This window comes from Carcharodon carcharias, chromosome 1, assembly GCF_017639515.1.
Source record: "Carcharodon carcharias isolate sCarCar2 chromosome 1, sCarCar2.pri, whole genome shotgun sequence".
Taxonomy (NCBI): domain Eukaryota; kingdom Metazoa; phylum Chordata; class Chondrichthyes; order Lamniformes; family Lamnidae; genus Carcharodon; species Carcharodon carcharias.
In genome coordinates, this window is record NC_054467.1 from 187,660,863 (window position 1) to 187,684,290 (window position 23,428).

General features: G+C 41.0%; 1 protein-coding gene across 14 annotated transcripts in view; it reads right to left on the reverse strand.

Annotated features, from left to right (window-relative positions):
* The window catches only part of rusc2 (RUN and SH3 domain containing 2), a 123,995-nt gene that overhangs the window by 47,354 nt on the left and 53,213 nt on the right, over positions 1 to 23,428 (reverse strand). For 7 of the 14 annotated variants that reach the window (XM_041188550.1, XM_041188540.1, XM_041188513.1 and 4 more), the window contains 2 exons: positions 13,081 to 13,151; positions 1,602 to 3,621 (listed from right to left, as the gene is read on the reverse strand). In XM_041188550.1, the coding sequence (XP_041044484.1) occupies positions 1,602 to 3,534 (1,933 nt within the window). In that variant the 5' untranslated portion in view covers positions 3,535 to 3,621; positions 13,081 to 13,151. Of the gene's footprint in view, positions 1 to 1,601; positions 3,622 to 13,080; positions 13,152 to 21,369; positions 21,483 to 23,428 lie in introns of those variants that run through there. The other 7 variants (XM_041188554.1, XM_041188561.1, XM_041188521.1 and 4 more) reach the window with 3 other exon arrangements.

Genomic DNA, 23,428 nt, shown 5'->3' on the forward strand with positions numbered 1-23,428 from the left:
GGCTTGCTAGGCCACTTCAGAAAATTGTTAAGAGGAAAACACGTCGGTGCAAGACTGGCGACAAACATAAGTCAGGTTTGGTGATATTAGCAGGTTTCCTTACCAGTTTTACTGATACAAACTTTTTATTTTCAGATCTTGTTTTTGATTAATTCAAATTGAGCTGACAAATGGCAAGTAACATTTGTGACACACAAGTGCCAGGCAATGACCATTTCCAATGAGAGAGAACCTAACCACCACCCCTCGACATTCAATGGCATTACCATCGATGAATCCACCACTATCAATATCCTGGGCATTACCAATGACCAGAAACTGAACTGGATCAGCCATGTAACTACTGTGGCTACAAGAGCAGGTCAGAGGCTGGGAATCCTGTGGCAAGCAACTCACCTCCCAACTCCACAAAGCCTGTCCACCATCTACAAGGCACAAGTCAGGAGTGTGATGGAATACTCTCCACTTACCTGGATGAGTGCAGCTCCAACAACACTGAAGAAGCTTGGCACCATCCAGGACAAAGCAGCCCACTTCATTGGCACCTCTTCCACAAACATTCACTCCCTCCACCACTGACGCACAGTGGCAGCAGTGTGTACCATCTACAAGGTGCACTGCAGGAACACATCAAGGCTGCTTAGACAGCACCTTCCAAATGCATGACCACTACCACCAAGGGCAGCAGATAGATGGGAACACCACCACCTGCAAATTCCCCTTTAAGCCACTTACCATCCTGACTTGGAAATATATCACCGTTCCTCCACCGTCACTGGATCAAAATCCTGAACTCCCACCCTAACAGCACTGTGGATGTACCTACACCACATGGACTCCAGCAGTTCAAGAAGGCAGCTCACCACCACCTTCTCAAGGGCAATTAGGGATGGGCAATAAATGCTGGACTAGCCAGTGACACACACATCCCATGAACAAATAATTTTAAAAATCCTAAACTGATGGGATTTGAACTCATTTTCTCTGGATTATTAGTAACATAAGCATTACACAACCGTCTGTTTGCTCCCTATTTGGATAGGTGACACAGGGCTATTAGTCTCAGATTCATGGTATGAATACTGATAGGAAGTATGCAGGAATAGACTAGATGAATCTGCTCAGAACTATACCACTACTATTACAACTACTACTGTTAATACTACAACAACAATGTTATTAAGGAAACTGTCATGTCTAGAAAATGCTGCCACAGATCGCTCATAAATAAAAATTAGGCAGTTTCTGCTTAGTTCCTGTTTCAAAGCACAAAGCTTCCCACAAATGGGCCATAAGATGCAGGCAAGCAAAAAAATGACAGACCGGAAACACCACTCTGACACTGGTGTTAAGCCATATCCCTATGTTGGAGTAGTGGAAGTTTTAATCTGTTGTGCCTTATCTGCAAGTACCTGATGCTAACCCTGTTGCCAAGTGGAAAAGCACTCAAATCCCCAACACTTGAGTTCAAAAATTTTAAGTTTTTAATACAAAAAGGAAACAAATCCAAAAAGTTGGTTTTATTATAGAAGTGATTAGGATTTTTAAAAAATTACACAATGGCTATTTTAGACTATTCTAAAAGTTAGCCACTGGCTTACCTTCTGTTTTAGTTCTGCTGTCAAAAGATGCATCCTTTTCCATTTGTTGATGGATTGCGTTAACTGGTTCTAGTTTCCTGCCACCTTCTCCACTGTAACAAGGTCCATACCCTTCCAGGTGAGCTCTATCATACACGCTTGCATTACTGTTTTTGTTGTTGAAACGATGAATAAAAGGCGCATCACAGGTTGTTGTTAAATCTGTTCTTGTAGAGGACCTGCCAGGCAGATTATGGTGTTGGTCCTCATCCATGTAAACAAATACATTATTTTCTTTTTGATTTTCCAGAATTGGAGAGAACTCTATGGAAGAATCGCCACTGGTTTTCAGCGGTGGAGAGTTCCCACTTCGTTTTCTAGTTCGAGCAATTTCAGCAAATGAGGTTACTCGTCTTGGTGGTGATCTCTGAGATGTTCCCGTGTGACCATCACTTAGCTTGCCTGGGCAGCTATACATGCGTTCTAATGAGCCCAACCTAGGAGATGGGCTCTTATCCAAGCTGCGATCATAGCTTCTCGATCTTTGCCTGCCAGAAGTATTTGAGGCAACATTCACGTACACTTGGCCTTCAATGAGATCTTCAGCAGTGTCCGCTGCTGGTTTCTCCTGAAGACACTGATCAATGTTAATTTTCTTATCTTCTGGTTGCCGGAAGAGATAATACTCTGTAGGTTGACTAGGGCTTGTACTCTTTGTGTGATCTTCTGAGCAGCTTGTTATTGAAGACCCTGCTGGGCTTGGTGTAGACTGAGAAGATAGGTCACAAGTTACTAATTTGTAATAATTTTGTGTGGCAACAACTAGTCTTGCTTGACTTTGAAAACAAGCAGTAAAATCCGAATTTTCAGAAGAACAGGGCATGTTTTCACATGGTAGGTGGTAAGAATTGCAGTTATCATCAACAGCTGGTGAACACTGCTGATGGCATAGACAGGTTTGCATGGCACTATCACCATTGTGAATCTCACATGCATTCTTTGGCTCATTAGGTGATGATTGTAGGTCCAAGTAGAATGCACCCAGATCTGAGTGACTGCAGTATGAAGAATCATGGGACATGTTACCTGAACTTAAATTGGACTTTGACTGGCTTTTCATTTTATTGTAGATCGCTGTAAAGTTGACCAGTACACCATCTGAACTGTTACATGAAGAGTCACTGTTGTAAGTCATATGTTGATTATCTGTCTCAGACTGATCTGAAAAGACACAACTTCTGCTTTGTTGTAAATCTAAGCTGGAGCAGCTGCATCTTCTGCTCTCTAGCAAATTTTGCTTCCTGAACAATCCATCTTGGCTGCTCTCCAACCCTTGATTGCAATCAAAGAATAAGGTTGATGTGCTATCATGAGCACAGTTGCATATAGGTAGTTCCATCAGCTCAGCTGACGCTGGTCTCGACGTGATAGTCCTATTTGACTTCTTCCCGTCACATTTGTGTGTTTGCTTCTCTTGACCTTCAACAGTGCCTTGTCTAATGGTGGGGCTCCATTGCTTTGTATTATTTTCAGCACCATGAAGGTGAAACGGCAGTTCATGCAGAACAAATGGTGGATTGTTAATGTTGCTGTTCTGAGGATGAAAAGAACTGTTATTGGAGCTTTCCTGATCATTATTCTCATTTAAAATTAACGAATTGTGCTGTTCACTATTGTTGACTTCTTTCGAGTTTGGTATTCTACCTTCAATTTCACGTGGTGCCCCAGGAGGTAAACAGGAAGCCTGAATTAAGCTGCTGTAAAGTAATGTTTCCTTTTGAAGCAGGTCCTTCTCTGGCAGCGATGTAGTCCTTGTGATTCCCAGATCAGTATGGTAGAAAGGGTTTGGTCTTTTGCCCATGCTGCAGCACTTTCTGTCTGGGACCTGGCAGTGAACGAGGGGAATGTGATGTACAATCAACGTTTCCCCCGTCAGTTTGGGTGGGCTATCCATGATGTCTCAGGTCATCAGTCAAGTTGCACAGAACATTGCGAATCCCCTGTGGCCACATTGGTGGCCTGCAACATGTGGTTCAGAAACCTGGAAAACATAGCGGGGGGAAAGAAACATTGAATTTTACAGCACTTGTTGCATTAGACATGCCACTTAAGTCAACAATAAAATAACTTTCTTCCTGTTTTTAAGATTCAATAGAATTTCTATACTATAGACCATGACAAGCTACTTCACCTTGTCAAGATCTGTAGAAGCAGAGGAGATAACTTTAAGGCGTAACTTCAAAACTAATCAGCGAAAACAATATTTCAATGTTGGATGCAGTATATGACTAATTTGAGACACAGAAAGCGATATCTGTAGCATGTTTGGGAGGAACAGGTCACTTTAGTTCTATGGCTCTCAAAGTTTTCTATCACAGATATTTTCTTTGTGACATTTAGGAGTTTGGTAGTAAAGTGGTTATGTTACTGGACTAGTAATCCAGAGGCCTGGGCTATTGTTCTAGAGACATGAGTTCAAACCTCACCATGGCAGTTGGGAAATTTAAATTTAAATAAAATTATGGAACATAAAGCTCATTCATTAATGGTGACCATGAAACTACCAGTTTGTCATAAAAACCCTTATGGTTCACTGATGACACTTCAGCAGGGATTGTCAACCAGGAGTCCAGAGGCCCCAAGAGTCCAGCAGTGACTCCCTCTCTCCAACACACAGATAATTTAAAATGAATTCACTGCCAATCCCCAAAGGTCACTGTATCCAAGGCACAGAGTTTTACCATAGAGCCTCAAGTTACTGTTCAACAATAGCAAAGTATCATTTTAGTCCCCTGCCACACACAAGACGTGAGGAACTAGAAACTCCTGCTTGACTCGGAGGCTTATGCTCATTGGTCATGCGTCATTTTGAGAAGGAGGCAATCTAGATGGAGCTTGGTCTTTTCTTGTCCAGCAATTCCTACGTAACACAGCTTGACGACATTGCTTAAATGCAAAACAGTTTCCTTTTTGGACCCTAGCAGTTCCTAGCAAATGGGGTAAGTGCTCGGACTAGACAGATTAAAAGCAGTCAAAAGTATTACAGATTTTAATCAGATCTGTATTCTACTGTGTAGTTTCTAAAATACTTCTACTTGTGGCATCTCAAAATATATGTTGGTGTCTGTGTACATATACAGAATCTACTTAAGTAAAACATTGATCTGACGACCAAATTATTTACATCGAGACCCATTGGTAATGGTTTAAATAATTTTCAAACACATGTAATAGATAAACAGGCAGCTCGTGATGATTCTCTAGAAGCAAGTGCAATTTACATAGCTCAGAAAGCAAAATCTGATCTTACTGCAGAGTGCTTGCATTTTTACTGCTCTTCCACGTAGTGCTGTGTGTTACCAATCACTGCTCAACAAACACAAATGACACAAGACCATTATTATTTTCCACTATGAAACAAAACTTTTAAATTTCCAAAAACGGAATCCCTGCCATTCATGAGGGCGGAGGGGGGTGGTTATAAGAATTCTCTGGCCATAATGTGGAGCAGGACCTGTAGGTCTTTTCTTGCCTGTCACATTCATAGCTTTGTAATTACACTGTGCTGCAGAGGTGCAGATTATATTTATCACTTTGTACTTTGGTTTTCTTTAATTTTTTCAGGGGGTGTGCGGTGGGCCAATTCGGAGGGCGGTTAAGAGGCAACCAATTTGCTGTAGGTCTGGAGTCACATGTAGGCCAGGCCAGGTAAGGATGGCAAATTCCCTTCCCTGAGGGCCATTAATGAATCAGATTTTTTTTTTACAATTGTTGTTAGTTTCAGGGTCACCATTACTGAAGCCAGCCTTGCATTGCAGATTCGTGAATTGAGTTTAAATTCCAGCAGCAGCCATGGTGGGATCTGAGGCCACGTGCCCAGAGCATTAGCCTGGGCCACTGGATTACTAGTCCAGTGACGTTACCAATATGCCACTGTTTCCCCTCGTCATAATTATTTTCATTATCATTTCCAACAGAAATGCCTGAACCAGCTTTTCACTGTAATAAGAAGGTAATTTGAAGGAATTTGAGCTTCTGGGGATGGCTGTCTCTATATAAGAGCATTGTATAACAGAGACAGATGACAATCCATGTTTCAATCTCTCAAATCGGTTTTTGAGCCGCCACAGCACTGCAATTGACCTAATTAAAGTAACAAAGCTTGATTTACCAGGGTCACAATCAGTCTTCATCCTTCACAATCTTTCTGCAGCCTTTGACATGGTTGACCATCCTCCCACACATTGGGCAGAATTTAATGCCCCTCCCCATGGCCAGTACAGTGGTGGGAGGGGGCATTTAATCAGGTGGGAGGGTGGAGAGCCCACCACTTTTCCACCTCCACCCTGATTAAGCCTGAGGCCAGAAGGCCCATGTACAGCCTTCCCAACCTGCCAATTGAGGCCCTTATGTGGGCAATTAATGCCCATTTAAGGGCCTCATTCAGCCACCACTGGTATTAACTCAGTGGCAGGTAGGGGACTCACCATGCAGGGACCATGAAAAGCAAACCCATGCAGGATTGTATGCAGGCTCCAGGAAAAGAGGGGGGTGTAGGAAAGCCCTCTATTAAAGGCACTCAATGCCTGCTTGAGCTACCACCCTATCGCAGGACCTCCCCTCCTGCCATTACTCACCTGTGGCCTAGGATCCAGCAATGATTCTATGCCTCGGGTGGGTGGCATACTGACAGCAGCCATGTCTGCCTGTGTGCTGCTGCTGTTCAGTAGAACCATCGGCTTCTGATTGGCTGGCAGCTCTTGGGAGTGGGACTTCTGTCCCCAGGGTCCTTAATGCCAGGGAAGATCTGCCGCCGTTAAGTGCCTGAGTGGGTGCCCTTCAGCTCTCCAGCTAATGGGGGAGACCCCAGTCACCTCCATTAAATCCTTCATGTTTTCATTCTTATTGATCCTGTCATAGACAGGGAATGTCCTGCAAGTGAACTTTCCCGCTCCGACTCCATTACCTCTGAAGTCCCAAGAATGAGCCTACTCCCATTTCTCATTAACATGCTGTGCCTTGGTGAAACCATCTGCAAACACAAAGCCAGGTTTCACATGTACATGGACAACAGCCAACTCTGCCTCACCACCACCTCCCCAGACCTCTGCACTGCCTACGAATATACAAACTAAAAGCAGTGTAGGCCACTCAGCCCTTCAAGCCTGCTCAACCATTCCATAAGATCATGGTTGATTGTAACCTCCAGCCTACCCCGATAACCTTTTACCCTCTTGTTAATCAAGAATTTATCTAGTTCTGCCTTAAAAATATTCAAAGACCCTGATTCCACTGCCTTTTGAGGAAGAAAAAATTCTCCTCTTAAACCAACGAACCCTTATTTTTTTTTTACAGTGACCCCTAGTTCTAGATTCTCTCACAAGAGGAAACATCCTCTCCAGATCCACCCTGTCAAGGCCCATCAGGATCTCTGTGTCACTTGTCTGCTCCTCTGACATCTAGTCTTGGATAAGGCAAAATTTTTTCCACTAAATATTGGAAAGGCTACCGTGTCAAAAACTGCATTCCCTCGCCACAGATTCCATTCCCCTCCTTGGTGTTTAATGCATATCAACTGTGTTTAATTATATGCAGGTAGAGGGCATCAACTGAGGTTTTGTTTGAGCAAATATAAAATATAAAAAAAACTGTGGTATAATTGAGTTAGGTGTTGCTTGTAATGTTTCATTCTGTAAATAAATGTAAGCCTGAGTAAAGACAGGCTCCAGTAATATTCTTCACCAACTGGCTTTCTGAAATAGAACACTTGGCCATGGTCTCAGGCTGAACAAAACTGCTTGCAATATTGCCATCCGATTTGACCGAGCTTCTGAACTCATATTCTCTCCATCACAAATGCCACATACTTCGATCACCTTCTTCCACCTCTGAAATATTGCCCATCACCACCTCACCTCAACCAATCTGCTGGTGAAAGTCTCATCCAAGCATTTGTTGTTGCTGGGCTCAACTATTTCAGTGCTTTCCTGACTAGCCTCTGAGAATTCACCCTCCATGAACTTATCCAAAATTCCCCTGCTCATATCCTAACTCACACCATGTCCCACTCATTCATCACCTCTGTCCTCGCTGATCTATGTTGGCTCCCGATTCAGCAAATTCTGTTTTTGTTTAAAATTCATACTAGTGTTCAAATCCCCCGCCCATGACCTCATCCCTCCTTACCCCCTCCAGTGCTACAACCCTCCAAAAACTGTGCTCCTCTAAATCTAACCTTTTGTGCAGACCCCCCACTTCCTTCACTACTCAACTGTTCGCCACACCTTCAGCTGTCTTAGCCCTAAGCTATAATTCTGTTGTAAAGCTTCTTTGCCTCTCTCTCCTCCTTTAAGATGCTGCTGAAAGCCTACTTCTTTGACCAAGCTTGTTTTATACAAGAAGTCCTTTGTTAGATTGGTCTCATTTTTATTTAATGATGCTTTAGGACACTTTAGTATGTTAAAATCACTATTTAAATACAAGTTGTTGTTACACATAATCTGTGGGGAGATGGTGGCATGGTGATAATGTCACTGAACTAGTAATCCAAAAGACCAAGCTAGGAACATGGGTTTAAATTCCAATACGTCAGCTGGTGGAATTTAAATGCGATTAATAAAATCTGGAATTGAAAGCTAGTCTCAGTAATGGTGACCATGAAACCATCATCAATTATTGCAAAAACCCATCTGGTTTGCTAAAGTCCTTTAGTGAAGGAAATTTGCCATGCTTACCCAGTCTGGCCTAGATGTGACTGCAGATCCACAGTATTGTGATTGGCTCTTAACTGCCCTCTGAAATGGCCTAGCAAGCCATTCAGTTCAAGGGCAATTAGGGATGGGCAACAAATGCTGGCCTTGCCAGCAACGCCCACATCCCATGAAAGAATGAATTTAAAAAACTGTTTTCAATCCCACAGAATAATCTTGTTTCTCTCCGAAGTGAAAAATACCGCTCAAAATTGGAAATCAATTGCAAGCCTTGCATAGGGGATTCATGTATATTGGAACTGAAATTTATTCCAAAATAGTATTTTACACATTTCTAGTCCATAATGATGTTTGCTGCACTTATGTAGACTAGAATTATTACTGCACAATACACAATACTCTTCAAAGGTAACAAGAGAAGAACCTGGAGATAACTATTGACTACTCATCAAAGGTACACAAGCAGTATAAGGTATTGCTGAAAAAGAGATGTGCTTTGTCAAAGCTTTTCGTCTTGCATTCATCAGGGCATTTTGCAAGAAAATATCCATGTCAGGGAAACAAACATATTTATACTGTATCAGAAGAGGGTGCTTATTGTTTGGCAAGTAGACTCTGCGTGTACTGGACGCTACATATATTAATATACAAGGCCTGTTCTTTGCAGACAGAAAGAACATGTACACACATTGCACAAGTTTTAGCTAAACAAAATAAGTGACAGCCATTCACTGGTTCATTCCCCAGGGTAATGTCTTGGCCAGAGTCAAGCTGCCTAGTAAAATTTCAAGCAATGCTTGCCAATTAACTGTCGGTCACAATCAACTGTGCCTTCCCCATGGCAACGCCATCATCAATCCGAGTCCACTTGCCAACCAATCAGCACTCTCTTCTCATACGGTATAATATGTTGTTTGCCCTGACATTGGTATCTTCTTGAAAATTGTCCAGATAAGTACAAGACAAAAAGTTTCAATAAAAAATGTCTCATTTTCAGCAATACTCAAGTTCTGTACTACCAAACGACTATCAGTATAAGGTAGCTAATGGGAAAGCAAATAGAGTTTTGAATTTGTATAGAGAGGCACCAAGTATCTCATCAAAAGCTGTATGTTACTGACATCCTGCCCTGCGCTGAGCCCCACTCACTCACTACCCTATCCTTGCTAACCTACACCAGCTTCCACTATCCCAACACTTCACATTTAAAATCTTTGTCCTTTTCGATAAATCTCTCCTCGCCTTGCCCCTCCTTAATCTTACAATTTCCTCTAAAATCTCTTCCTGAATGGTCTATTACTCTGACTCTGGTCCATGCATCCTCCTTCTACTTCACCTTACCACTCATTCCGAGATTTTGAGGTCCTCTACCTCTCCACCTATTCCTCAGCCTTTAAACACTTCAAGGTCCATTGCTTTGACTGAACTTTTAGTTGTTTTGACCTTCTACAATTACCTATTTGTAAAGTACCTCAGGATGATTTTTTGTGTTAAAGATACTCTGTACATTCAATTGTTATCATTATTTCAGCACTATCATATGTGTACACCTACATATTTGCCTCTACTTCAGATGTTCTCCCTTTTCCCTTGAATCATGTTTGGGCATGGTTGCACTAGTATCAGCATCCTCCTCATACCTAACCGAAGTGTTTTATAGAATGAAGAGAAACTAAAAATTGAACCTGGTTAGAACATTCTGATACACACAATCTTGTCTAAATGTTACCAAGAACATTCAGTTTTTAGTTATTTGCAATCACAGCTCTGAGTATTTGTTGACAACTTTTCTATCAATTTCTAGATCTTTTTGCACCTACAGATGCAGCTTAATCAAATAAAAATATAATGGAAACTTTCACTTCTTTCCATAAACTTCATATTTGGGCATATAGTGGATATTTTTGAATTTAGCACCTCAGGTACAACTGTCCTAAAGCCTGTTTCTTTCAAAAATTCACTCTCAGGACATGCTGGCAAAACTAGCATTTATTTCCCATCATGCAGTTTGATATAACTGAGTGGATTGCTAAGCCACTTTGGAAGCAGTTTAGAGTCAAACACATTGGTGTGAGACTGGAGTCATTATGGCTCAAAACCAAGTAAGAGCAGCAGCTTTCCTTCCACGATAGTACATTAGTGATCCAGTTGGTTTTAAAACAACATTTTTACTGAAATGGGTAATGGGGACAAATCCTGGTGTCCTGGAAATTCGTAGGCATACACCAGAAGTGCATCTGACTTCTGTTACCTACATGACTTGTCAAACCGGGAGTTGGTTGATTTCATAGGTTTTGGATGTCCAGAAATTCTGCCTGAAACACCAGCCTTAGTAGAGCAATTGGAAAACTTTTTCTACTTGTATTACCAAGATATCACAGAGTGCACCCAGGCAGGCTGGATGCCTCTTCTTGCTTAAATTTGGCACCATCACAATTTCATGCTCCTCTATTTTTCTACAAAGCATTTTAAATTACAAGGCAAATATGTTTTCCAATACGAGTTAAAAGTTATTATTTTTAAATATTTTTGAAATTTTATTATCAGTGGTATCTTAGAACATTTCATTGCAGATGAGAAGCATCTGTGTCATGTTACAACAGAAGAACTTCAGAGAAGTCAAGGATAAATCCACTGAAGCTCATGTCTTCAATGATCCTAAACCACCCATTAAAAGCATCTGACTGCCTTTTGAACATCCCTAAAAGATTTTTCCTTCCCACCAAGCTGATTATTCCAAACGCTCATCACTCTTTGAGTTAAGATATTTTCCCTAATATCTGCTTTAAACTATTTTTTGTTGACTTTAAACTTAACATCCTCTAGTTCTATTTTCCTGGCTTAATTTGGAGTAATATTTTGCGTACATCCTTTCCACACCACTTCACATTTTATGCATATTTTACTGGGGTGTAAATTTGCACATATATTTTATGAAACTATTATACATGTGTACATTCACATATTTTCTAAAGCCATTGTACAAATTACTGTACAATCACCTAGATATTGCATATTTAAACGAACAATCACATACATCCTACAAGTATGTACACTCCCATACAAGGTCCCCCTTTGTCCTCACTTATCAGCCCACCAGCCTCCCCATTCAAAGGATCATCCTCCGCCATTTCCACCAGCTCCAGCATGATGCCACAACCAAACACATTTTCCCTTCACCCCCTCTAGCGGCGTTCCACAGGGATTGTTCCCTCCGAGACACCCTGGTCCACTCCTCCATCACCCCCTTCACCTCAACCCCCTCCCATGGCACCTTCCCATGCAACCGCAGAAGGTGCAACACCTGCCCCTTTACTTGCCCCCTCCTCACCATCCAAGGGCCCAACCAAACACTCCTTTCAAGTGAAGCAGCACTTCACTTGCACTTCCCTCAATTTAGTCCACTGCATTCGCTGCTCCCAATGCGGTCTCCTCTACATTGGAGGGGCCAAATACAGACAGGGTGACCACTTTGCAGAACACCTTTAGTCTGTCCGCAAGCATAACCCAGACCTTTCAGTCATTTCAACACACAACCCTGCTCTCATGCCCACATGTCTGTCCTTGGCCTGCTGCAATGTTCCAGTGAAGCTCAACACAAACTGGAGGAATGGCACCTCATCTTCCTATTAGGCACTTTACAGCCTGCCGGACTTAACATTGAGTTCAACAACTTCAGATCATGAACTCTCTCCTCCATCCCCACCCGCTTTCTGATCCCCCTTTATCCAATAATTTATACTTTTTCAATATATTTTTCTTTGCCCACCTATTTCCACTATTTTTAAATGTATTTCTATCCATTGTTTCATCCCCACCTTTTAGCCTATTTTGATCCCTTCCTCCCACTCCACCCCCAACAGGGCTATCTGTTACTTGCTCGTCCTGCTTTCTACCCTTAATGTCACCATTAGCACATTCCTTAGCTAATATCACCACCGTCAACACCCCTTTGTCCTTCTGTCTATGACATCTTTGGCAATCTCTTCTTTGCCTCCACCTATCACTGGCCCTCTATCCAGCTCTATCTGTCCCACCTTCCCTCAACTGGCTTATATTTCACCTCATTTCTATATTTCCTCAGTTCTGATGAAGAGTTATATAGGCTCAAAATGTTAACTGTATTCCTCTCCGCAGATGCTGTCAGACTTGCTGAGTTTTTCCAGCTTTTTTTATTTTTGCATATTCCTATACATGGTTTTCAGAATCACTGTAGATTACGCCATGTGCCTGCAGAAGGAGTGTATTATGACATCAAGTTGTCTAACTTGGAGCACTGTAGGCTGATCCATCAGGGGTATCCTACTAGAAAAATTAATGTGAAATAAAATAACTGACTACAATGAGTTATTCAAAAAATGGTATTTACTTCAAAGGGAATGAGGGGCAGGAGCTCTAGGCAATTTATTTCACTGTTTACTACCAGATTTCCACATCAGTGCAGTAATGGAACATTACAAAAGATCTGGTAAGCTCTACAAAAGAAATGCCAATGACTAGAAGCAAAAAACTAGAAGCAACAAATGAAGGTTAAAAAAATGCAATGAGAAGCTAAGTAGAAATGAGTTTGTGCACAAAAAGAGGGAAGGATAAGTCAAAAAAAAACCCAGCACCCTTCAGACAGGACAAGCATTTGTTGTAACCATTTAACTTAGCAATGCAAGTTTTCGAAAGGTCAAGAAATCTAAAGGAGTGATTCTCTGACCCCACATTCCTAGTAGGAAGCCATGTTCATGAGGAGCGCAAAATTAGAGAATTAGTGCTGTAGAACTATCTTCAATCCATGCTACCTGCAAATGTAGATCATCGACTTGGGACTATGGGATTGCAGAAATCAGTCCAAGTATGTGTATAGGATAATCTGAAAGAAACAGAATACATGTGATAACCCAGCAAAAAAAATGTCAGAGAGCATAACCTGTCCATCACAGAAAAAGGGAACTAGATCATTGCAAAAGTAGATTCAACTTTGACCTCAATGTGTAACGGCTAACTGAATACAGAGATGCAAGTCTTTTTTAATAATGCTGCAAGAAAGATTGTTACCAATGATCCAAATACACAAACTACAAAAGGGCAAAATCTGCACTCCTAGTGAAAATGCCTTCATGACCACTTCCACAAATGGAATGGAGAGTCAACTTTAACAGATTCAGTGTGGTCAACTAAGTTCAATAATTTACTGGCACTTCTTGCACAGCTTGAGCCATGTGCAATGTGCAAGGATGTCCTGGTGAATCAAAAGCAAGCATTCCTCAAATCCTGCTACTCAAAGTTGAAGGTAAGTGGCCTCAAAAGCGCAGTGGGGGGAGGGCAGCTCTTTTTTTCTCATAGCTCAAAAATAGTCACAGCAATTTTCAGCCTGAAAAATGCCTGTATGTGAGAGGTGTTTGGAGAACTGATCAGTGAAGTTGAAAGCAAAGAGAATGCAACATGGAAGCATAAAAGAGAATTCCTGGGCAAATGGTAGTGTGGCACTGGTCACAATCACATATTCAATTGCTGGCGAAATGGCCATTCTGCTTTAAAAAAAGATGATGGTAGAAGATGACAGTACACCATGCCTGGCAGTGGGTGGTAACCACAACAAATGCCATCCATTAGACCCAGACCCTGGAGAAGAGAGCTTAGTTCAAAGGATCTGCAAGGTAAGATAAACCAACACACTGCAGGTAGAAGTCCAATGCCATAAAATTTAGTCTGTTAACCTGTTTCATGTTCTTTTCTGTTCACTCAGGCTAAAACTTCATGTCTTAAAAGTCTTAAAATGGAATTGTAGTGCATGACTTAAGTGGATGTCAAAATGGTCTTGAAGGGCCAAATGCCTCCACCTGTTCATGTGTTCATGCAATTTTCATTGCAACTCATGCATATTCATACTTCAGTGAGTCATAGGAGTGAATGATATGGCCCCCTCTAGCACATTTGAAGGGTAAAATGAAGCAGGTTGCCAGCCTGCCAACTTCCTGCCCATTGGAGGGGGTATTGAGGCTTCAGGCCTATTGAAGCTTTAAGTGGCTAATTTACTTCCATTTAAGGACCTCATTCTTTCTCCACTGCAATGTTTCATCTGTGGAAAGGAAGGGCAAGGCAGACAGCCCAGCAGCTTCCACTGCAAATGCTGCTGGCAAGCAGGAAGAGGATGAGAACATAGGAAATAGGACCAGGAGTAGGCCTTTTGGCCCATTGAGCCTGCTCCACCATTCAAACAGATCATGACTGATCATCTACTTCTATGCCATTTTCCCCCACAATCCCCATATCCCTTGATGTCATTAGTACCCAGAAATCTATCAATTTCTATCTTGTACATGCTCAATGATTAAGATTCCACAGCCCTCTGGGGTAGAGAATTCCAAAGATTCATCACCTTCTGAATGAGGAAATTCCTCCTCATCTCAGTCTTAAATGGCCTGCCCCTTATTCTGAGACTGTGTCCCCTGGTTCGAGACTCACCAGCCAGGGGAAACATCTTTTGTTCATCTATCCTGTCACATCTGGAAGAATTTTGTAAGGTTCAATGAGATCTCTTCTCATTCTTCTAAACTCTAGACAATCTGCCATCCCAGGGATTAGTCTGGTGAACCTCCACTGCACTCCCTCAATGGCAGGTACATCCTTCCTTAGACAAGACGACCAAAACTGTACACAATATGGCAGGTGCGGTCTCACCAAGGCTCTCAACAATTGCAGCAAGCCACCTTTACTCCTGCACTCAAATCCCCCTGCAATGAAGGACAACATACCATTTATGCTGATTGCTTGCTGCACCTGTTACCTCCTTAGGGGGGTCCCTATGCCCATCAGGGTACCACCCCCATGATGGTCACTCCCTTTGTCTCCCCCCCCAGCCTCTCTCACCTTTCTCTCCATCATCCTCCCCATCTCACCGCAGTCTCCCAGCAGCGCATGCCCAAAATCTCCAGGTTAACCTGAAGTCCGGGAGACATCTTCACTTCTTCATCAGGACTGCATGTCATCCAAGCATTGGGCATTATTCTCTTCTGACACTGTTCGGACTACAAAGCTACCAACCAATCAGATTGGCCGGCAGCTTTCTAGGGCAGGACTTGGCCCTGTGGGGTGGAAGTCCCACTCTAATCCAATTAAGGCCACCCCCAGTGTATTATCACAGCAAGGCAGCTGGATTTCACATCAATGAGGTGCTGACCGATTTTTGGCTCGGGGTGGGGGCAGGGTGGGGTGTGCAAGTAATCTGTCCCCCCATCAAATCCACCCCGTATAAACTACAACATATAATTCCTGACCATGTTCACATCTTCAAGTACTTCAGGTTAGACATAGCTGTCATCAGTAACTCCTCTGCACTTTGGGAATGCATCTGTATTGTTGATGTTAGGCATGCATGTCAATGGCATTCCATGAAAGATAAAAGTCTAAGTTTTTAAAATTGTGACCAATGAATCATCAGCCAACTTCTGACCACAATAGTACCTGATAGCAGTAAAGTAACAGGTGACACTGTATTTTCAGGTTCTGTATAGAATAACCAACAGGCACAACAATCAAGGCCGGAGGTAATCTTGGTGATGCCATCTCTATGTTGTAAGACAAAGTCCCCTTGCTACAGATGACTACACTCTACTTTTTTTTGCAGCAATCTGAGGAAAGGCTACATTTTATGGCACAAGTCATCTACCGACAATGTGCCAGCAAAGGATTATCTTATCTTGCAGATTCCTGAACTTAAATCATCCTCTCTAGGGTCTGTTTACAGGCATTATGGGAATCGTTCATGGTGCACCGCCATCTCTGGGATGCATGGAACAGATGAAGCCTCCTCACATTCAGCTTATGCAGGGGTCACTGGCAGCTAGATCTTACATTCACAGGTCTGGATTTTGTGAATTTGCTAATATCCTAGCATTTCTTATTTCATTGTGTATCATGTCCACCATGAAATATTGTACTTGATGTGCTTTAAAAAACTTATTTTGAGATGGAGAAAAATTGTATTAATTATAGATTTCAGAAACATAGACAAAATGTCCAAGAAAAAAATATCTATAAAGATACATTGCAAAAATCGACCTTTTTTAAAAAAATTCATTCATGGGATGCATGTGTCACTGGCTAAGCCAGCATTTATTACCTATCAGTAATTGCCCTTCAGAAAATGATGGTGAGCTGCCTTCTTGAACGGCTGCAGTCCAAGTGGTGTAGGTACACACACAGTGATGTTAGGAAGGGAGTTCCAGGATGTTGATCCAGTGACAGTGAAGGAACGGTGATATATTTCCAAGTCAGGATGATAAGTGGCTTGGAGGGGAACTACCAGGTGGTGTTTGCATGTGTCTGCTGTCCTTGTCCTTCTAGATAGTTGTGGGTTTGAAAGGTGTTATCTAAGGAGGCTTGGTGAGTTCCTGCAGTGCATCTTGTAGATGGTACACTCTGCTGCTACAGTGTGTTGCTGGTGAAGGGAGTGAACGTTTGTGGATGGGGTGCCAATCAAGCGGGCTGCTTTGTCCTGGATGATATCAAGCTTCATGAGAGTTGTGGGAGCTGCACTCATCCAGGCAAGTTGAAAGAATTCCATCACACTCCTGACTTGTGCCTTGTAGATGGTGGACAAACTTTGGGGAGTAGGTGGTGAGTTACTTGCCACAGCATTCCTATTCCTTGACATACTCTTGTAGCCACAGCATTTATATAGCTAGTCCAGTTCAGTTTCTGGTTAATGGTAACCCTGAGGATGTTGATAGCTGTAGATTCAGCAATGGTAATGCCATTGAATGACAAAGGCGACGGTTAGATTCTCTCTTGTTGGAGATGGTCATTGCCTGGCACTTGTGTGGTACGAATATTACATGCCACTTGTCAGCCCAAGCCTGGATATTGTCCAGGTCTTGCTGCGTTTGGACACAGCTGCCCAAGGCTATTTAAAAGGTGCAGTGTATACAGATCCTTCCTTGCACAAAATGATTCAAAAGGTGAAATAAATAGCAAATCTGACACATATATCTCCTCATGAATTCTGCTCACTGTAAAGTTAAATACTTTGCATTAAATCTGGAGCTTCAAAAGGGTGTGTGCAAAAAATGGGCACAAGCATGTCAGCTCACCAAAACAGGAAAGCACAGAACTGCAGGCCACAAAGAAATTGATGCAGGACCTGCTCTCCTACTGCAGTGCTTCCTCTGCACCAGTTGCCCACTTGCTCCCTGGTGTACAAAATTGCTCTGTTCTGAATTGGTTCTCTAATGTAATTCTTTAAACTGACAGCTGAATGGAGAGATGCTATATTAACTTGAATGTAGCCAAGGTTGTACTACTAATGATGAATTGAGTTTTGTCTTGTCAAATTGAACCCCCACTGATGCTGTGCTGCTGCACTGTCAAAACTAAAATACTGTGCAGTTGAACAAACTGGATACAACATTATATATTAAAAGCTAGGCAATGGTGAATTAAAATACGTTTTCTACAATAACTGTAAACACCTTAATCTGAAGTTTATTATTTAATTTACAATAATGATACTTGCGGTGTCTCAGTTCCAAGGCACTTTGTTATTAATCCTGACAGAGAAAATAAAATTCCTGGAACAGGAGCCCTCCTCCCAATACATACCTTTATTTTTGCCTTCATGGCCTTAACTCTCCCAATGTTATAACTGCCTTCAATCCTACAACACCCCACAACTCTCCATTCCCCTAATACAGGTTAGTGCACTACTATGCAGGAACACAATAAACCTTATTGCAAATGCCAAAGACCATGTGTACAAAGCACCTATAGCTGACAAAGAGAGATCCTTTTTATTCCATCTCTCTAAACTAGATTGATAATTGGTCAAAGAAATAAATTGCAATGTTGGTATGTTGAGACATATGTCGGAGTGGAGGGAATTTTCCTCTTCATATGATTATCATATCCCACCTGGTAGCCCTGGTACAATGCTGTTTGGAAGGATATTCCATTCTTCAGCAGAGGGCAGCTTTGCCAAAATGAGAAGATGGTTTCTGTTGCTTCCTAAATGCCCTTTTTGCCAACCCAAAGCTACGCCTGTTAGTCACACCTTTATAACATCTAATAAGTTTAATTATATTCAATGGAGATTAATCAAGCTAATCAACATTTATAATGATCTATAAAAGTCATGAATATGCCATGTGATTATGTGTTTGTCATCTTCTCTATTGCACCTAAATGGTCCAATTAACCATCTCTTAAATTAACTTTACTGGTGCGCCCAAATATAGACAAATAGGAAACCTATAAATTCAAAGCACCGGACAGGTAGAAAAAGCTAATAATAAACCATAATTAAAATAAAACTAACCAATCAAAAATTTTGAAAAAAAATCAGGAACCTACAATTACAACAAATCAAACAAAATCCACAAACCATCTTTCAATTTCTTATGATAGTCATTAAATTTCCTGAATTAAATTATTGTAACTAAAGCCAAAAAATACACCTTACAACACAGAGAAACCTGAATTGCTGGAATGATCAAAATATTTAACTCAGGCAAGTCCTTTGGAAATCTGCCCAGCCTGAACTTGTTGTTTTTGACTTTTCTGATCTCCACGGAAATGCGGCCTCCCAGGAGTCAGACCACTCAGTCTCAATAACCACTAGCTCCTAAATGCCAATCTCAAATTTTCCCACTCTTACCTTGAGCTCCAAGCTCCCTTTTTCTTACACACATCCATGTAATGTCATTCAGAGCACCCTGCCCCCACCCAGTCCATGTGGACAATTTGGCTTCCATCTTGCAGCATATCCTTCCTTTTAACAAACGTAAGCAGTTCACTGCATCAGCCAAGTAAATGTGCAAGAAACATACAAGGAGGTTGAAAAACAGAGACAGCATATCAATGATGAAAAAGAGGAAAAGCTGAGAAACAGCTGGTTCCAGTGGTCATTGACCTGAAACATTAACTCTGTTTTGCTCTCCACAGATGCTGCCAGACCTGCTGAGTATTTCCAGTGTTTTCAGTTTTTAGTACAGAAATGTAAGCATTATGATGGCAAAAAATGTGCAACATCCAAAGGGAGAGAGAAAGAGAAAGATCAAGGGACCCGGGCAGTAGACTGTGGAAGAAATGAATACACAGATAGAGGGATAGAGAATGTATTTTGCACCTGAGCAATACCGCAGGGCATCAACTAGCTCTCCAATTAAAATTTTGATGCGTAGCACACATCTATCAAATCACTACACCAAAGCATTATATATATCTGCAGGCAATAACATTTCACTTGCTGCAAATACAATAACTACTTTATTATTGTCACCAAATACAACACTAAATGTGAATGATCAAACGTTGCAAAAACTAAGTAATAGTAAGTCATATTTAAAAGCCACTAATTTAGATTTGCTAAACGCATGTTCCGGTCTATATTAATAGCTTGTGAATGTAGTTGCATACCCATTGCACACATTTCAAAAACAATTCATGGTGAAAATTAATTCATTCACATTTCCCTCCAATTTTAGTTTGCTTTTTTAAAATATGAATTTAATTGAAATAACAACCATTACACGACTCCTTACTTCAGCAGGGAGATCAGTCAAAATTCATGTTTCCACCCCCACCCTCCACAGATGGGTTTCAGCTGCTCCCTCTCATCTATGTCTGTTTGCAGCTGCCAGATAGGGCAAAAATGCTTTGTTGTGCATTCCCCTTATCTCCCTCTCCTGTTTGGTGCTTGCCAGTCTCCTCCAATGAGTCTTGTAATCAGCCTACATGCAACCAATTAGCAAAAGTGCAGGTATATTTTTGTTTCAGAACAAAAAAGAACCAAATAATAAAACAGTACCATGAATATAAAATCTCAAAATGGGACTGTAAACAAGATGTATTATCATACACAACATTTTGTGCCTAGATATTTGATACAATGATATATTACTAAGCATACATTAAAAAGCAAATTGAAAGGCAGATTGAGAATTTCAAAATAAAGCCAGCATTCTTGAATATAGATTGTTTCATGCCACTACTGAATAAGGCAAAACATTTAACACTTAACTAACTATACCCTACAATTACCCGTAACTACTTTCAACACTCAAAATTAATATTAAGATTTAATTTGATACCATATAAAACTGTTAAGAACGAAGGCAATCTGCAATTATCTATAGTGAATTTCCAACAACCACTGCTAATCAAGCATCTTACAATCTTAAAACCAGTAATGCAATGACAAATACAGGCTGTGACTGTATATTACCTTTAACTTTGAATCTCCATTACATTGATACTTGCGCTCTGCAGTAAAGCCACAGTTTTTTTAATATCAATAGAAACTATATTATAAAAATAGATGGCAGAAATTTGATGCCAGTCATATTAACTCAATAATCTCTTGGGCTTTGAGTTTATAAAACAATTGATACTTGCTCAATCTATTGCAACATCACAAATGCTTGCTTGAATTGCCATTTTAAAATACACTCCACCCAGATACAGCGTGGCAGCTTCAACACAAATACACCCCTTGTCATTAAAGGAGCATACTGCCTTAAATCACTGTCTGCTAATTAACATCAGGCCAGAGGGTAAAGGCAAATCATTCCAGTTTTCTCTTTGTAAATCAGCAGTAACAAAGCACAATATTTATACACATCCTATTTTATTTCATTATCTGCAGCAGTGTCAGAAATAAAGAATGATATAATGTCAGCTGTCAGGCATTAAAACTGAGCTTTCAACAACACATCTGAATTAGTCACCGACTATATAGTCACACTATATCCAGGATGACTTATGGTGCACTAAAATCTTCATGGTATCTTATGCCAGTAATGCAAACAGCAGCCATGACAGTATTATGGTGAACAGCATCGACATCCAAAAATACAGCATAGTAGCTCCCATACAAAAACCTTCTACATTACTAACCATGGTAGCAATACAGAATAATGTTCTGTGCCATTTCAATAATATCATTAATTTTATTTCACTGATCATGATAACATTACAGCAATTTAAAATGTCTTGACAGCCCAACCAGGTTATCCTTAGAAAAGAAACAGCAAACAGAGTAAAAAAAATAATGCATTGTGGAGATGTGAGCTTGGTCTCCACCCTACCCCTACCTTTTGTTCTAGGTTTCCTCCTCTTTCATCAATAATTTTTCACACAAAAAAATATCTTTTGTTGGCTTGATGACCTCCAGTAATATAAATTTTACATTAAGATTTTACATATCCATTTTACAGCAGAGCAGCTATTTGTTAAGCAGCAGCTATAGCAATGCAGTGGACTGCGCAAACACACTGCTGCTTGCTAGAAAGATCTAACGTCATCACATTGACTGGCATGCTCACAGCCACTCAGGCTCTGCAACTGCAATCAATGCCTGAGACCTTGCAATCCAAATGAGCTCAGAGCTCAGACTACAAATATGAGAAAGGCAAGCTAAAACAAGCACGTATTTTACCCTGTGACTGTTTGCCATTGTACCAATACATAATAATGTGAATCACTATCAAAAACATTCCAACCTAATATAAAGGGGTCCTTTCAGGTAAATAATAAATCTAACTAGTCCTTTCATGTGCCTTTACAAATTTTTCTTCACTTTGATTACAATTTCAATAAACAGATCAATGTCAAAATGTTGTACTGTAAATTTGATCAACGCTGGAATTAACTCAAAATTGTGGATGAGTTATCTAAAAATATCCTGTCTGTACATTACAACGTACACTCAGCAGCAAATCTTTTCCTGTGTTGTTTATATTCCCTACAAGACATTTTGTCGCAAATTTATCAAATGGCACTTTCCTTATTTTGTAACATGTTTTCCGTCTCTTTTTTTGCAGCACATTAACCGAGCAGTCAGACAGGTGACACATTTACGTCTTCGCCAAAACAGCTACTCAGTTGGTTGTTAGAAAGTGATTGTAAGTTATACCCATCATCTCTTACACATTAGCCAGGAGTATCCCACATTAAGGTCATGCATTTGCACCCTACGGTCTGTGGATTACAGCCTCATGCCTGAGGTTGTGCATCATTACACACAGGATAGAAAACACACTAAATATTGTGGGTATCGCTACAGTGTAGAAGCATGTTTTGTGGGTCAGACACAAATTTGAAATTACTTTAGCAGACTGCATGTATGGAGTCTCAGTAGCAGCTGGTTTAATCTTAAAAAGGGCAATACTGATCAATTCATTCCCGTTTTATTTCAAAATATCTTTAATTATACTGTATTTCAGGCAAGAAGTAATCATTCATTTGATATTGGGAACAGAAAAATATTGACATAATTTAAAGTATTAGGGCAGAAATGATGCAATTATGTTCGTAATGCAGTGGCATAAATAATTCCAATGAAGTGGGTTTGTGGGTTCACGTCCCACTTCAAGACCCGAGCACAAAATCAAGGCTGACACACCAGTGCAGTACTAATGGAGTGCTGCACTGTCAAAGGTGCACCTTTCAGATAAACTGTTAAACTGGAACCCCATCCACCCTCTCAGGTAGGCCTAAAAGATCTCAAGGCACGATTTCACAGAACAGCAGGGAAATTATCCCCAGAGATAAAAGCAAAGAACTGCGGATGCTGGAAATCCAAAAAAACAAAAACAATAATACCTGGAAAAACTCAGCAGGTCTGGCAGCATCGGTGCAGAAGAGCACAGTTGACGTTTTGAGTCCTCATGACCCTTCAACAGAATTAAGTAAAAATAGGAAAGGGGTGAAATATAAGCTGGTTTAGGGGGGGGGTGGTGTTGGGACAAGAGGTTGTCCCAATACCCCCCCTCCCCTTAAACCAGCTTATATTTCACCCCTTTCCTATTTTTCCTTGGTTCTGTTGAAGAGTCATGCGGACTCGAAACGTTAACTGTGCTCCTTTCCACAGACGCTGCCAGACCTGCTGAGTTTTTCCAGGTATTTCTAAATTATCCCCGGAGTCATGGCCAATATTTATCCCTCCATCAACATCACAAAAAGAGATTATCTGGTCATTATCATGCTTCTTTTTTTATTATTTGTTCATGGGATGTGGGTGGCACTGGCTAGGCCAGCATTTATTGCCCCATCCCTAATTGCCCTTGTTCAGAGGGCATTTAAGAGTCAACCACCTTGCTGTGAGTCACATGGAGGCCAGGCCACATTATGACTGCAGATTTCCTTCCCGAA